The sequence below is a fragment of the Cryptomeria japonica genome, chromosome 11 (genome assembly GCF_030272615.1).
Source record: "Cryptomeria japonica chromosome 11, Sugi_1.0, whole genome shotgun sequence".
NCBI classification, from domain to species: Eukaryota; Viridiplantae; Streptophyta; class Pinopsida; order Cupressales; family Cupressaceae; genus Cryptomeria; species Cryptomeria japonica.
Genome location: NC_081415.1, coordinates 653,162,066 through 653,177,505, shown reverse-complemented (window position 1 = coordinate 653,177,505; position 15,440 = coordinate 653,162,066). Strand labels below are relative to the sequence as shown.

The 15,440-nt window shown below is 38.1% G+C and overlaps 1 protein-coding gene across 1 annotated transcript; it reads right to left on the bottom strand.

The window, feature by feature from the left end:
• Window positions 1-295: 295 nt before the first annotated feature.
• LOC131041192 (uncharacterized) lies at window positions 296-3,121 on the bottom strand. Its single transcript, XM_057974197.2, has 4 exons — window positions 2,766-3,121; window positions 2,350-2,606; window positions 1,076-1,527; window positions 296-903 (listed from the first exon to the last, which is right to left on the bottom strand). Exons 1-4 carry the CDS (start codon window positions 2,864-2,866, stop codon window positions 649-651), a joined length of 1,065 nt encoding a protein of 354 aa, XP_057830180.1. The 5' UTR covers window positions 2,867-3,121; the 3' UTR covers window positions 296-648.
• Between the last annotated feature and the right edge of the window lie 12,319 nt (window positions 3,122-15,440).

Sequence of the window (15,440 nt, the reverse complement as noted above, 5' to 3'; positions counted from 1 at the left end):
AGACAATTACATGAAGCCCAAAACAGACATGCAGTTACAATGAAGAGCTGGAGAGAATCATTATTAATGGGAACAAGCCAAGACTAGGTGTCACATAAATACTGACAAACACGTAATAAACTTCTTAGACTCTAGTTTCAGGATTTTAAAAAGACAATCAAATCATTCAAGACCCAAATGAGTCTTATTGTTCTGTTGCTTCCTTTCCTATCAAACAAGAGAAACAATTATATTCAGAAACTCTAGTTATTTTCATGATGTAATACTTTATAGATTCACCCTGCTACAAACAACCTTTGAGACATGCAATGCTTCTGAATTATCATATAATAAGAATAGCACTTTACTCCATGACAAGGATCATGTGTAAGCAACAAAGACGTTACAGCTTTGAACTCTTGAATACAGAGAACCCAAAGGCTAGAATAGGCAAAACCACCTAACAATTTAAGAAGTGACTTGTACACCTGATATAGTAATATTTATACAGATCAATTATAAAGTCTAAGCTGAATCAAACTCACAGATTTGCTCCAGCCTATGAGACACTGAAAGCTTCAGCCCACAATTTAATAACGGAAAAACTAGACTCTGACTGCAAAAATACAAGGACACAGATGAAATCTCAGGAAAATTTTGATAGTGTGTCTATGGCTCTATCCCTAATCCCTTACGAGTTTTTCCAACAAACAAGTCTCTGGACTTTATCCTGCCTGGAAGGCAACCGATGAAAGTACCAAACGGCAGCTGAGCAACTCCAGCATTTCTTCCAAGAGAGACAATTGCTATTGGTGAGGCAGCTTTATACGCTTTCAACTTGCGGTTGGAGCCGTGAAGTGAAATCTGAATATTGCTAACCACAACTTTTGCTTGCTTCTCAGCCAAGAAACCTTGCTTGATTTCCTGTTTTATCAAAGCCATACTCTAGTCAATATAGAGATCGATCTGAATATGTTTATAAATAATTTCAGTTAGAATTAAACTTATATTGGTCAAGGGATTTAAAGAAAACGTGGATGCATACAGAAAGAGCCTCTATGTCCTAGGATAGCAATGATTGCAACTTTCAGCCCACCTTAATGTCTGTAATATCTCCAACCGCAAAGACATTAGTTTTCCCTCTTAAACGCAGAGATTCGTCTACTTTCATGTGACCTTGCTTATCAACATATTCTTTGAAAACAGAATTCTGAAGCCAGGATGAAGCAACATGCCTTCCAACACACACGAAATGGCAATCTGCATATATATTCATCCCATTTTGTGTGGTATAGGTAGTGGTTGACTCTGAGAGGCTTTCCAAATCAATGTATTCGTTCAGGTGGACCTCAACCTTTTTGGAAACTAACCAATCCAAGGTCTTCTGCGAAGCTTTTGGGCCAAGAAAATCAATGAGTCTGGAACCCTTATGTATGAGAACTACCTTCTTCTCAGGGAAATCTACCTTGATTTCTGCAGCTAGCTCAACCCCAGTTGGTCCACCTCCAATAATCAGAACTGTCCGGGCGCTGCTGATTTTGTCATAATCTGAAGCCATTCAAGAAAATGGTGAATTATATTAGTTTGGATCTCCATTTCTAACAAAACCATGGATAAGGTAGAAAATGCAATCAAAGAGAGAAGTTCCTATAGACACGGAAGAATGAACAAACCAAAAAGTTCAAAATTTTTTGATTGGGCAAGGGGGTGAGCATAATTTCATGCAAAATTCTATGCTCTTTGCTACTATGTACCTGTGACATAATGTCATTAGTAGGTGTTGTTATATATTGTACATATCCTTAGCACCTATAATGTATGAGAGTAAGGTTGCATACCATCAGATTTATTATGCTGTAGATCATCAATATATTTGGGCACCATTCTTGGTGCTGTTTTAGTTTTGGTTATTAGTTTAAATTATTATGCTATTAAAGTGTATAGGTAATTAAAGTAAATGATATGTTCATGACATAATATGATGGTTAAATCGTGGTGTTGCTAACTTTGTCACTAAGGTCCAAGGTCTATTATAGAATTTGTGGGTTTAAATCATTCATCCTTCTAGATTCAAACCTTTGCTGGACCATTGAGTTTGTGAGTTTGAACCCTTCACCCTTCTAAATTCAAGCCCTTGCTGGGCCACTGTGCTCATGGACTTTTAAAGCTTGTCAGAAAATTTATCTTGTTGCTTCACTTGACTTGACAGGCAAAAGATCCCAAAGGCACTATACAAAAAGGAAACCCCAAAAGAAAAAAACCTAAACTAGTGAACTGAAATTTATTCTATATGAACACCATTATCTATTTTTCTCCTAGACGGCAGATAAAATCTAATTCTGTTTAATTTCACAAATGATTTGTGCTAACCTGACTCAAACTGTTTAATCCTGTCTTGTTTGGAGATGGACCCATTAAATGTACTCCCTGTAGCAATCACCAGATAATCATAGGGAACGCGTTCTCCTGATTCTGTGACAACATCTGTATCAGTAGCACTCGCAGCACTACTGATAATCAGCCGGGCATTTGCTAAATAATCATTGTGATTACACAGAGACCTCTCTGCAAATTTCGGTTCCACCATACATCTCAGCATAGCCCATGGTATTTCAAAATACTCCTTCCTGTTAACGGTCCACATATGATCATATTAATAGACTATAAACAAACAGAACTGAGAAATTTTGGCATAGGTCTGCTCAAGAATTCATATATGATCATATTTATTGACTATAAACAAACTTTAAAAAAAAATGTATTGGGTTTAGGAGGAATTCACATACGGATCAATAAGAGTGACATTTGCGTGAAATTGCAGAGATCTAACGACATGTGCACCTGCAATTCCACCTCCCACCACCACCACTCGCTTTGATTCAGCCATGGAGACACTGGATAACCTTTCCAAGCTATTTCAGTTTCCTTTTTCTTCCGCTATTAGGGAATTCCTTACTTCCGAGGTTATAAATAATCTATGCAAGCGCCGTGCACCGGGTCCAAACTTCGAGTAAATTCTGACGCGGAAAGAAGACTAGTACTCTGATTATACGCGCTGGCTTTTTAAAACTTTCAAGTGGTGTTCAAAGTCATAGATTGCAGGTGAAGAAAGCAAAAACAGACGAATTGGCCTTCAAGGAACAATTTGAAAAGTAATTTGGTTGACCAGGCCCAAATAGATGAAAGTTCCTTTCTTCTTCCATGGCCAATCATTAAGATCCATCATAAAGGGGAATAAAATGAGAAATAATGCATATGATCATAAAAAAAAAATTGTTTTGATTCTTGTATGAATAGAAATAAAGAGAAAATTTATTATAATAATGTGATATCTATTCATCAATTAGAGTAATTTAGTTGTAGTATCAATTGAGATTGAGAAATAATGTTAGATATCATGATAAAATTATTTGTTATTGTCTAAAAATGAATACTCTCATTTTGATGAATGTCTTCGATCTATGTATAGAAAATTTCATGTAGTTCAATTTTGAGGGTCATTAAGTTGATCTCAAATAATGCTAGATTCAACTTGACGAGAATTTGGGATGTGTGGAAGTGAATTAATAGAATATGCTTTAGTGAAACTTGTTTGCCTTTGCCTTCTTAGTCGCTGAGTCTATTAAGCTGGTGTCTAGGGATACCATTTAAGAGATTGTTGAGTTGATAGATGAGTGTGTTTTTATAAATCAAGTCACTTAGCAAGTTGCATTAATAACAATGAGATGTCAAAAACAACATTCACCATATGTAGATGTTCTATATGCATGTATTATGGATCTAATTCTTTTGTCTTTCTAGAAATTGAATTATGCTTTGATGATCCTTCTTGTGATTGCTTCTTATTCCCTTTTTTAGATGATTTTTAAATGTACAAATGAATGTGTTTAAATACCATGACATAGCAGCATGCCACACAAACAAGTGTGAAGTTGGTGCAAGAGCACCTAAAGCATAATAAGGCCTATAAGAGGCTCAAATTAATATGTACTCAAAATTTGGTGTGATTATTTTTAATAAGCTCTAACTAGACCAAATTTAGGTGATCATAAGTCTTAGAGAGTCATTTGAAAGGACAATGCTTTTGTATTTGGAAATATTGGCAAAAAGTGATATATTTTTGCCAAAACTATGAAAAATCATTAGAAAAGCCAAGAGTTGGCTTCTTGGTCAGTGATCAGTTATGGGAAGGATTCTTAGTCTTTAAAATAATGTTTTGTACCTCATTTGAGGGGTTGGAAGTTAAGAAAAAGAAGTGAATCAATAAAATTATCATTGTTCCCTGTATTTCCTTTGTGATTTTTGCTCTTATTGTTGATCTTGTACAGCCTATACGGTCTAATCATGTTGGTGCATTAATGGTAGATGAAAATAGTGTGAATCTCCATTTGAATAAGTTTGATAGAAATTAGTTTCCTTAGTGTTTGGGTGTGCTTTAGTTATTTTCTCAAGAGCAGCTCAAAACCCTTATCTAGGGTAAACTGTGAACTTCCATAATGTAAATAAAGTGCATTCCACGAGTGGAAGCCATGATACTTGGTGGAAAGGCTCAGTTTTGGATGTATTTTAATTTTTTTTTCTTACAGGGCATGATTCTCTCTGTTGTAGGTGTGAAGACTCCATGATTTGTCCAATATCTCTATGTATTGGATTGTGGAATTCATGAGAACAACATAAAGAGGAGATTGTGGTGGGTTGGTGGACGATGAATGTGAGTTTGGTTGAGTTGTCAAGCAGTGACATCAATGAAGAATGATTTCTAGCATCCTCCCAAGTTGTAGATCCCAAGGGGAATATATTCCAAGCATATTCAGACTTAATTGTCCTAAAAATAATGAGCAAACTCCCAAGACTGTCATGTCTTGTATGACATAGAAAAGACAAGAGTTTATACATTGGGCATATGATCTAGTGTTAAGAATGAAACATTTCAATTAAGGGATGAAGCTTTAGACTTTGGAAGACAAAGTGTTGGAGTCTTGAGAAGGTGATTGGAAACAAAGAACATAAGAGGATTGTCTCAGTCTTAAATCAACAGACTTAGATCTTTTGGTATTAAGGGTGTTTGGAGTGTAGCATAGTAGAAAGAGGATCCAAACATAAGGTGGGATGCCTAAGGCATTGTAGAAACTAATCCCAAAGGTTGGAGCCCTTAAATCCAATGAATGCAAAAGCTAATTAATGCCAGTCCCATAGGACCCGTGAGCTACAACATTCTTGAGTTTTGTGTAAAAACCTTTACCTACTCTCTTCCCACTTTGTATCTTCATTGGATGGATTTCATAGGCCATACACAAGTATGTGGAGATGTCTTTGAAGGAGGCATGAGGTCATAAAACCCCTAGCAAACATGAACTAATAAGACTATCCTAACTGTATCAGTTTAGTTACTCAAACTAGGGGTAGACCAACAAGTGGAACATATGAAGGAATAGGTCTTGAAACCTTATAATGAGTCTACAATTGTTGATTCTTATCCTAATTAAGTCTTTTTGGGGTCTTAAGTTGGTTCCTTGAAGAGTGTATACTTTGTTTGGTGAGTGAGGTATCTTAGAAGACTGATTAGGCCTATTAGCCTTTTTAGGACAATCATAGAAGTGACATATTGCCCAAAGCAACCAGTGTGCCATTTGAAGTATGTTTTATAACAGCCTAATGGGTATCCAAAAAGTATTAAAGTCTGTGGAGATCAAGCCCCTGTCAAACATTAAATGTCAATTACTCCTTCAGGAGGGCTACTAGCTTAGCCTGTTCTAGGAGTGAGATTTTGAAATTTTGAGTTCTTAGAACCTTACAAGAACCTCAAACTCTATAAATGTGCTATCTTAGCCCCTACCTCTGCATCAGAAGTCAATCCATAATGACTAGCAGAAAGGGGTAAGAAAACTTGAATTTGAATTTTGAGTTCATTTTCACATGTTGTGGGATTATGATAGATTAATTTTGAGCTACTAAAAATGAGCTTCAAAGCTATGATTCTTTCAAGGTAGGGAAAGTGTATGGAAGTAAATTTTGAAATAATGCAAATTAATTGTGAATAAATGACAAATGTGAGGACAATAATGCAAGTAAGATGAAATGGATATGAAATAGGAATTGATTTATGAGCCAAGCTTAACACAAGAAAATGCCACTTGTCGAAATGTTATTGTAATAAGGGTATTCTTGTTGAGGTGGACACAACTAAATGGAAAATGGCATGTGTGTTGATTTCACCATTACTTTAAATTACCACATTTTATGTGCATGTGAGCATAACATGACCATGCAGTTTAAAATATTTTCTTGTATAGTCATTAATGTTATCCAATTTGAATTATTTGGGCTTCTATATTTGATGCGACAAGGTTTCCTTCTTGTGCCTTCACTTTACATGCTAGCTATTGAAGGTTTTGGTTAACTCCTTGTGAATGCTACTTTGCAACATAGGGTCAAAGGTATTTATCTACTTACCAATGTCTTCTAGTAGTTAGTTAATGGGCACTTTGTAGATGACTCATTTTAGAAACTTATTGAGAATGAAGATATTATTCACCAAACCTTCAAATGCCTTCCTGTTTTTTATTAGCCTTCAGCTCTAGTATTAATTTTGTAGACTAAAATGTACTACTTATTGAAAAATTTTTACTTAACTTTGTAGATTACCAAACCACTATCACTAGTGTTGGTTAACAAATTTGTCTATATACGATATTAAGAATTTTCAACACTATTTTCCCTCTTAATAAATACGTTATACGTTATACTATGTCCATACAATTTCTAAAACATTTCCCAAGGTTCTTTGATTGAGTGATTTTTATTTTTTTTGGGTGGGGGGGGGGGGGGTGTCTTGTGTGATTGTGTATGTCTTTCCTTGTGCTCTTTCAGTTTTGTTGCTATGAGTCCTCATAAATTTCCACCTTTAACTCCACATAATTATGCATCTTGGAAAATTAAAGCATGGAGAAAATTAATGGAAAAAGGTCTCATGCATTACATAGATGGAACAATAGCAGCACCACCTAATCCTAAGGTTGATCCTAATGCTCAGTTAGAATGGCTCACTAAGAATTGCATGGCTCTTGGTACTTTGCGTAAGTATGTATCAGATGACCTCATTTTTCATATTGAGAAGTGTTCTACAATCAAAGAGGCTTGGGAAATGTTTCAGAAATTGTATGGTCAAGTTGATGAAATCAAAGGTTACAAGATTGACAATGAACTCACCAACTGGATCCCAAGAGTTTTGATACAATCCAAGATTATGTCACCAAATCAAATGAGCTAAGAGCAAAGCTTAAGGATTGTGGAATTGACAAAAAGGATGCTCAGTTGATATTCAACTTGTTGGACAAGCTTGCACCTGGATATGCAGCATTTGTGTCTAGCTTCCGAACTCATCGTTTGACAGTGGGGAGTTCCTACACTATGCCTTCATTTGATGCTTTCACAGAAATGTTGATATTGGAACAATCTAAGTTGTTGAACATGGGGCTTCTCAAGTCTTCAAATTCCAAGGCTTTGGTGGCTAATCAAGGGAGTCAAGGCAAAGATTCCAACAAGAAGAAGAAGCAATCTAAGTCAAAGCCACAACAGGAAAAAGGACAATCATCCTCTCCATCACAAGGCAATTTTTCCTCTTCCAAAAAGGGGACTCCACCTAAGAAGGATAAACCAACTTGTGCTTATTGCAAGAAGTATGGTCATGATGAGCATCGATGCCATGCCAAGCAAGTTGATGAGTTGACAAATCTTCTTAAGAAAAATAACATCAACTTGCCATCCGCCTACACAAAGAAGGATTCATCTCCTTCCTCTTCCTCACAGTCTAAGGGAAAAGGGCAAGCATTTGTGGCTACAACAGGTTCTTCACAGCAGTGGATACTTGAATCGGGTGCCTCTTATCACATGGGTTCTATAAAGGAGCAATTTTCTTCATTGGAGCCATCAAAGGTACCTCACATTTACATAGGTGATGATACACAAGTTGAGGTTGAAGGGAAAGGTTCGGTTGACATGGATGATGGAACATTTGAGAATTTTCTCTATGTTCCTAACTTGTCTACCAATCTTCTCTCTATCTACCAAATCACTCACTATGGGAATGGGAAAAAGGTTGAGTTTACACTTGATTTAGGTGTGGTAAAGGAACTTGATAATGATGCCTTGGTAGTAGTGGGACAAGTCAATGACAACTCAAGACTTTACTCATTCTCCCACTTTGTGCCAAGTTCTCCTTCTAGGGCCTTGCTTACTCATTCAAATTCAGAAAGTAAGCTATGGCATGAGCGGTTTGGTCACCTCAACTACCGCTATCTTCAACAGCTCATCACTAAAGACATGGTCACAGGTCTACCTCGAATCAGTTTTTCAGAGGGTGTATGTTCAGGATGTTCCATGGGCAAGCATCTCGAAGAGAAGTTTGATAAGGGGAAAGCTTGGAGAGCTTTGGAAGTTCTTCAACTTGTTCACAACGATGTAGCAGGTCCATTTCCATCACCTTCATTTAGTAAGGCCTGCTATGTCCTCACCTTCATTGATGACTACTCCCGCTTCACTTGGGTCTACTTTCTTATTCATAAGAGTGAAGTGTTTGACAGATTTCAAGACTTCAAGGCTCGTGTGGAGAAGCAATCCGAGAAAGTGGTCAAGATTCTTTGCACAAATAATGGAAGGGAATATGTGAACAAAAGACTTGAGGATTTTTGTACATTTGAGGGGATTTATCTTCAACATTTTGTTGCTTACACTCCATAGCAGAACGGAGTTGCAGAGTGCAAGAATAGAACTCTCAAAGAAATGGCTAGTTGTATGATACATGCACGCTCTCTTGATCCCACCTTTTGGGCAGAGGCTATCAGTTGTGCCACACACATCCAAAATCGGGTTCCTCACAAAGCTTTGATGGGCATTACTCCTTTTGAGGCTTGGGCTAGTAGGAAACCGATTGTGAGACATTTCAGAGTCTTTGGGTGTCCAACATGGGCTCGCATTCCTCCGTAGAAACGCAAGGCATTGGAACCTCAAAGTAGGCCTTGTCTTTATGTTGGATATCTTGAGGGTGTTAAGGCATATCGATTCATGGATCCTGAGACACATGAGGTGTTCATTGAGAGGAGTGTTCATTTTGAGGAAAGCTCTCCTAGCTTAGCCTCTCTACCACCTCCACCTTCCTCCATTGTGGATAGTGATGCTAGTGATTCAGATGATGAGATTCCTTCAACTCCGACTTGCAAGGTTACACCTCCACAGGGTCCACTTGCAATTGAGGAGCCTCGTTCTCCACCTCCACCTAGACCTCGTTGGGATTAATAGACATTTGAGTCAATGGGTTCTCTTGTTGGGGATCCTTCAGATACACAGAGGACTCAATCACAACATCAAGACCTTCCACATGCATTCATTGCTACCGCTTTTGATCCATAGACATTTCAGGAAGCATCAGGGGTTCCTAAGCAGGACCACGCTATGGAGGAAGAGTATAGTTCCTTGATGAGGAACAACACATGGGAGTTAGTCCCTCTCCTTAAGGGGATAAAGATGGTTCGATGTAAGTGGATCTATCGGACCAAGTTTGCAGCGTAGTGTGGATAAGTATAAGGCTCAACTTGTTGTGAAAGGTTTCTCTCAGGTTCCAGGTGTTGACTATACTGAGACCTTTGCACCCATAACCAAGATGAACTCCATTCGCTTGACACTTGCTATTGTTGCAGCTCATGGTTGGGTTGTACATTAGATGGATGTGAAGAGTGCTTTTCTTCATGGGGATCTTGATGAGGAGATTTATATGGAGCAGCCACAGGGTTTCATCTAGGATTCTTCCTTGGTTTGCAGACTCAGGAAATCTCTCTATGGCCTTAAGCAGGCCCCTAGAGCTTGGTACGCCAAGATGAATTCCTTTCTTCTCTCCACAGGGTTCACCAAGTGTCATTCCGATCCAAATATCTACATTTTGCGACAGGATGACTCACACTTGATGCTTGTGCTCTATGTTGATGATTTGATCATTATAGGGAGCACCGCATCCATCATTAGCAGTGTCAAATATGCTTTGCATGACATATTTGCTATGACTGACTTGGGTCTTTTGCACTACTTTCTTGGGATAAAGATTTCACAGTCACCTTTCGGGATTACACTATCACAACCCAAGTATGCTCTTGATCTACTTGCACGCTTTCATATGGCTGATTGTAAGCCTGCACCGACTCCCTTTCTTTCAGGAGTCAAGCTTGAGGCTCAATGCTCTTCTCCACCAGTTGATGCCATATTGTATCGTCAACTTGTGGGTAGTCTCATCTACTTGACTCACACACGCCCTGATATTTCATTTGCGGTTGGCATGGTTTCCCACTTCATGCAGGAACCACATGAGCTTCATTGGAAAGCTACCAAATGCATCCTTCACTACATCCAGGGTACACATCATTATGTGATTCACTATGTAGCAGGCACTGGACTTCGCTTGGTTGGTTACATAGACTCCGATTGGGCTGGTGATCTTGATGATTGTAAGTCTACTTCAAGTTACAGCTTCCACCTTGGTTCAGGCCCCATTTGTTGGCAAAGCAAGAAGCAGCATGTTATTGCTCTCTCTTCAACTAAGGCTGAGTATCGAGGAGTTGTTAACGCAATGACTGAGACCATTTGGCTTCAGCAGATTCTCACAGAGTTTGGGTTCACCACTCCATGACCGACAGTTCTACATTATGACAATTAGAGTGCTATTGCCATCTCGAAGAACCCAGTCCAGCATTAGCGGACCAAACACATCGAGATCCATATGCACTACATCCGAGAGTTGATTCAAGAGCAGGTCATTGATTTGCAGTATTGTCCTACAGTGGAGCAGGTTGCAGACATATTCACCAAACCTTTCACCGAGAGTAAGTTCCAGCAGTTGCGAGCTCTCTTGGGGGTGTGGGATGTTTCATTAGGGGGGGTCCGTTGACTTCTCCTTCCTCTCTTATGGGGGGGATTTTTTCATCTTTGAGGTTTTGTCCTTCTTCTTTGAGAGTCTTTTGTACATTCATCTCTCTTTTGGGGGGGAGTTCTTTCCCACTAGGTTTTCTCCCTTTCTTTGTTTGTGAGAGATTGCATTGCATAGTTTTGCTTGCATTTGCATTTTGTACATGGGTACCTATCATGGCCTTGTAGTTGGGACCCATCTTGCATTGTTGACTTGAGTCTTCATTCCCCTAAGTTGCACTTAAGGGGGGGTGTTGGTGTAAATAATTATTCATCATGGATATTATTACACTTTACTTAAGTTACTTAGGATAATGCATCTCTTCGTAGTTTGGATATGAGACACTTAGGGAAGTGTGCACATAGGGATATAGCTTGTAGGATAAATTCCACCTTTTGTGGTCTTATCTTGCTATTACACTCCACATTTAGTGGGTCCTCCACCTCTTGTGGAATGTTATATTATTTCTCCTACCTACCCTTATTTCTCATTGAGCCACATGTCATGGTTGTGTGCTCACATATCCATATGGCCTTGCCTATATAAGCAGGCCCATATTCATTGTATTGGTTAATCCAGTTGATCATTCATATATTGATGAGAATACAGTTTATTCTTGTCATACTTTTGTCTCTCTTTTTTTCTTTTCATTGTGCCCTTGATCTTGGCAAAATCTCACAGCTTCCCTTTGATCTTTAGAGGTACAACTCCCTCGTAAGGTAAAATTTTGTTTTTTTAACAATAAAAGTAGGATTTTCTTTTAACTAGAAAGAAGGAAAGACATCCAACAATTATTCAAATAAATAAATAGCATTTAGGAATTTATTGCATATAAATATGAATCTCACAAATGATATTCCAGTACAAAGACCAAAATATCAATTGATATATGAAATCTTCTTAAATCAAAGATCTTGCATCATTAAGAAGAAATTAAGCATTTAGAAATAGCTACCACACTTACACATAAATTAATTGTTGCACATAGACCACAATAAATCTCAAAATCCAAACATCTAATCAGTAAGTACTACAACAAGCAAGCAGTGCCACAAGTTAAAATAGTTGGGAAGCACTAAAAGACAAGGCCAATCATGATAGATCTCTAGATTCATCACAAGAAGATCCATAGAGTGATGGTGGATTTAGGGGCAGATGCAAACTTGTTGCTAAGGAGGATATAGTAATACTTGGGGAAATCGACAATTGAGCCAACCCCTTACAACATCAGTCTAGTGGATGGAACTAGAATGAAGATTTTGGGAAAATAGAATCATGTTGAGGTAAATGTTCATGGGATCAAATAGTTTGTGGACTTTGAAGTGGTGATAGTTAAGGAGATTTTGATTCATTTGATGCATTGATGAATGTGACAAAATATGAGGACGATAATAGAAACATCAATGCCATAGCTAAGCTATTCACTATTGGAAGCGAGGAAGAACCTAATTCAGAAGGAGAAATTGAGATGAATGAGACATATGGGACCATAGATAGCAGGGAAATATTGGAGGTGTAGCATCCTAAATTGTACTCCCTTACAATTTTGACTGCATTTGGACCCTCACTTTAGCGTTCATTCTTTGAGGCCTAAATAGGACCTAATTATGCTCTTATTATGCATATTTATTACCATTTTCACTTTGCAAATCATCCTACCCCTTAATTTTGGTGCCTGGTTGGGCAGGACCAAGGCGTTGCACCCTGGTCCCCTTAGTACCAGGGCACCATACCCTAGTCCTCCCAATTGGGACCCAATTTTGGGCCCCTTAATGGTCATAAAGTTTGAGTGGTAATTTCAGCTTTGTGTCGGCTCATGTCAAAAAATTAATTTGATTTTTGATGGGCAAGTATAAAAAGAGGTCTACCCCTCTCATTTGATAATTCAACTATCCACACACATGAGATTCAATTCAACATCAAGCAATCAAACATTCAAGTTCAAGCAATCAATCTTCATTCAAGCATTGGAGCAGAGATAAAGTTAATATTCAAGCATTGGAGTTGACATTCATGTTCTATGTTATTGGAGACTTCATGAAACTCTAATTCTATGTGGAGACAAACAAAACTTCACAAGGAGGTATATCATTTGTGTTTCAGTCATTATTTGACATCTCCCTCAAAAGGAGAACATTCCCTTTACTACAATTCAATCAGATTTCATTTATATTTCATGGTTAATTCCAAAACCAGGGTTTGACCTAAGGCAAACCCCTATTCCCAACCTATTTCACTTCCCTAGTGTGTGCAGGAACAAGTATAGAGTTGCGATCTTCAAGATAAGCTTTATTTACAGAGATGAATCAATCCCCCATTGGAGTGCAAAAAGTTTGGAGGACCAGAACGACCATCACACCGGTCCTGACAAATCAAGAGCTCCTTCTGGGAACAACTCTGAATCCTTCTACAATCCTCAAATCCAGGTTCGTGGCTCAATCCAACAATTGTGGCTTACTATTTATATATTTTTACGTCAATTCTAGCACATTTACCTTAATTTCAGCAAATTCAATAAATCAATTCAACTCAAGGGAAAGAAGAGGGCACATTCAACACCCCTAGAATCATATCAGAATCTAGATCTATTAGATTTAGATCTATCTAATTCATATCTTCCCCTAATGTTATAGCACCCAAGTTAAAAATAGCGATTTTTGTACATCTAATGGTAAATTATTATTTTTGTCTAAAAGACCACTCTTAGACCTTCAGGGTTGGTGACCTTCTCCTAAAGTGGGATGCAGACCGAGCTAAACTAGGTAGGCACTCCAAATTTGATGCAATTTGGAGTGGCACTTATGTCATCACCAGTTGCAAGGAAGCCAATTCATTCCACCTATCCAGGCTTAATGGTGAAGCCCTTCCTATTGTAGTCAATGACATCCACCTCAAGGTTTTCTCTTGAGGTTATTTTTGGGCCCTTGTAAATATTAGATAGTTTCCATCTTTCCAAGAAGTGCACGAAAACATTAATTCAAACATCTGCAACATCATAGATTCACCAAAAACTAGTCGGCAACATTCGGTGTACATAGAGGCTTACAGGCCTAGAACAACTTACATTCCAGATTACAATCCATCCAGACCTCCAAGTGGTATCCAAATTACATAACATGAAATCATCCTCATATAATATCTTTCTATCCCTCTAAGGATCAATTACAACAATATAAATAACATCCAAAACACATCCAAGTCAGCCACAAAATATCACATTCTCCAAAGATAGGAAAATGAAATGTGTAAGATAGGTCAGACCCAAAGCATGAAGATCACCTCCACCAAAGACAATAACAAAGTGTGGACCACTAAGAAAGGTCATTCAAGGGCCTAGGAACATCGTGCATGGTGCCAATTAGATCCACAAGTCGAGAAATTGCTCCGCAAGAGAAGAAATCTCCAACTAGCTGCTAAGCTCAAAACTACTCTGAAACCAAGAAACAACCAATCTGGAAGCAATAACTTATCGAGAAAGAGGTCAAATGAACTCGAAATCTAGAACAAGGAATAAGAACATGTCTGGAAGCCAATAATCTTATCCGCGACAAAAAAAGAAAAACTTTCAGAGAATTCCAGAAGTAACACAGAAACTGCAACACAAAACAAGAACAAATTGAAAAACAAATATAGTTTTGGTTGATGCAAGATTGCTCATTGACCGGGGATGCTCCTACATCAGACACCCTAGGTAGAAAAAGATGTTCCATGAGAGGCAACTCATGAACATCAAAATGGATTCAGAATATAGACTCCATGCTTATTTTTGATCCAAATGTCTTCTTCGTCTACAAGGTTCTTCCTCCTTATCTCTTCCAGTAACTCAGCTGAATTCCCCAACTTCTTTTCCTCTTCTCCCCTTTTTACTTGCTTCATACCTGCACAATTTATCTTATAACCACTCTCTTTCCTCCATAGATTTGATCTATTCCTTCCACTAGAACTCATCTTATCTACCACCACAACTCTAACTTCACTGCCATTCAGTACCATCTTGCTAACAAACCCATCCACAAGATCCTTCTTCAAATCTATGCCATTATTTGGTATAGCCTATGCATCCTGCTTCTCAACATTGCAACTCATCACAAGACTCAATTTATTCACTTCCTTCCCTTTTCTCCTTCAAAGAAGCCAAAGAAAACTTTTGTCCACCCTTCTCAATAGTGATCAGGTTTCTTCTACAATCATAGATAACTCCTCTATCATACTGCCAAGGTCTACCCAACAAAACATGACAAGCACTCATAGATACAACATCACACAAGACTTCATCTTTGTACGATCCAATATTTAAATTCACCAAACACTACTCTCTCACCTCTACCACATGATCATCTTTCAACCAACTCACCTTGTAAGGACAAGGATGCTCAAGCCTCTTCAAACCAAGCTTCTCTACCATTTCCTTTGATACCAAATTATCAATACTTCCAGTATCCACAATAACCTTACAACACTTACCTCCTGATTTGCATACAGTCTAAAAAAGACTCTTCCTTTGTGTAGG

Coding starts and splice junctions, on each gene's coding strand:
- LOC131041192 (XM_057974197.2), bottom strand. CDS start 2,866: ATGGCTGAATCAAAGCGAGTGGTGGTGGTGGGAGGTGGAATTGCAGGT. Junction 2,607..2,765: donor AATGTCACTCTTATTGATCC/GTATGTGAATTC, acceptor GACCGTTAACAG/GAAGGAGTATTTTGAAATAC. Junction 1,528..2,349: donor GATTAAACAGTTTGAGTCAG/GTTAGCACAAAT, acceptor GAATGGCTTCAG/ATTATGACAAAATCAGCAGC.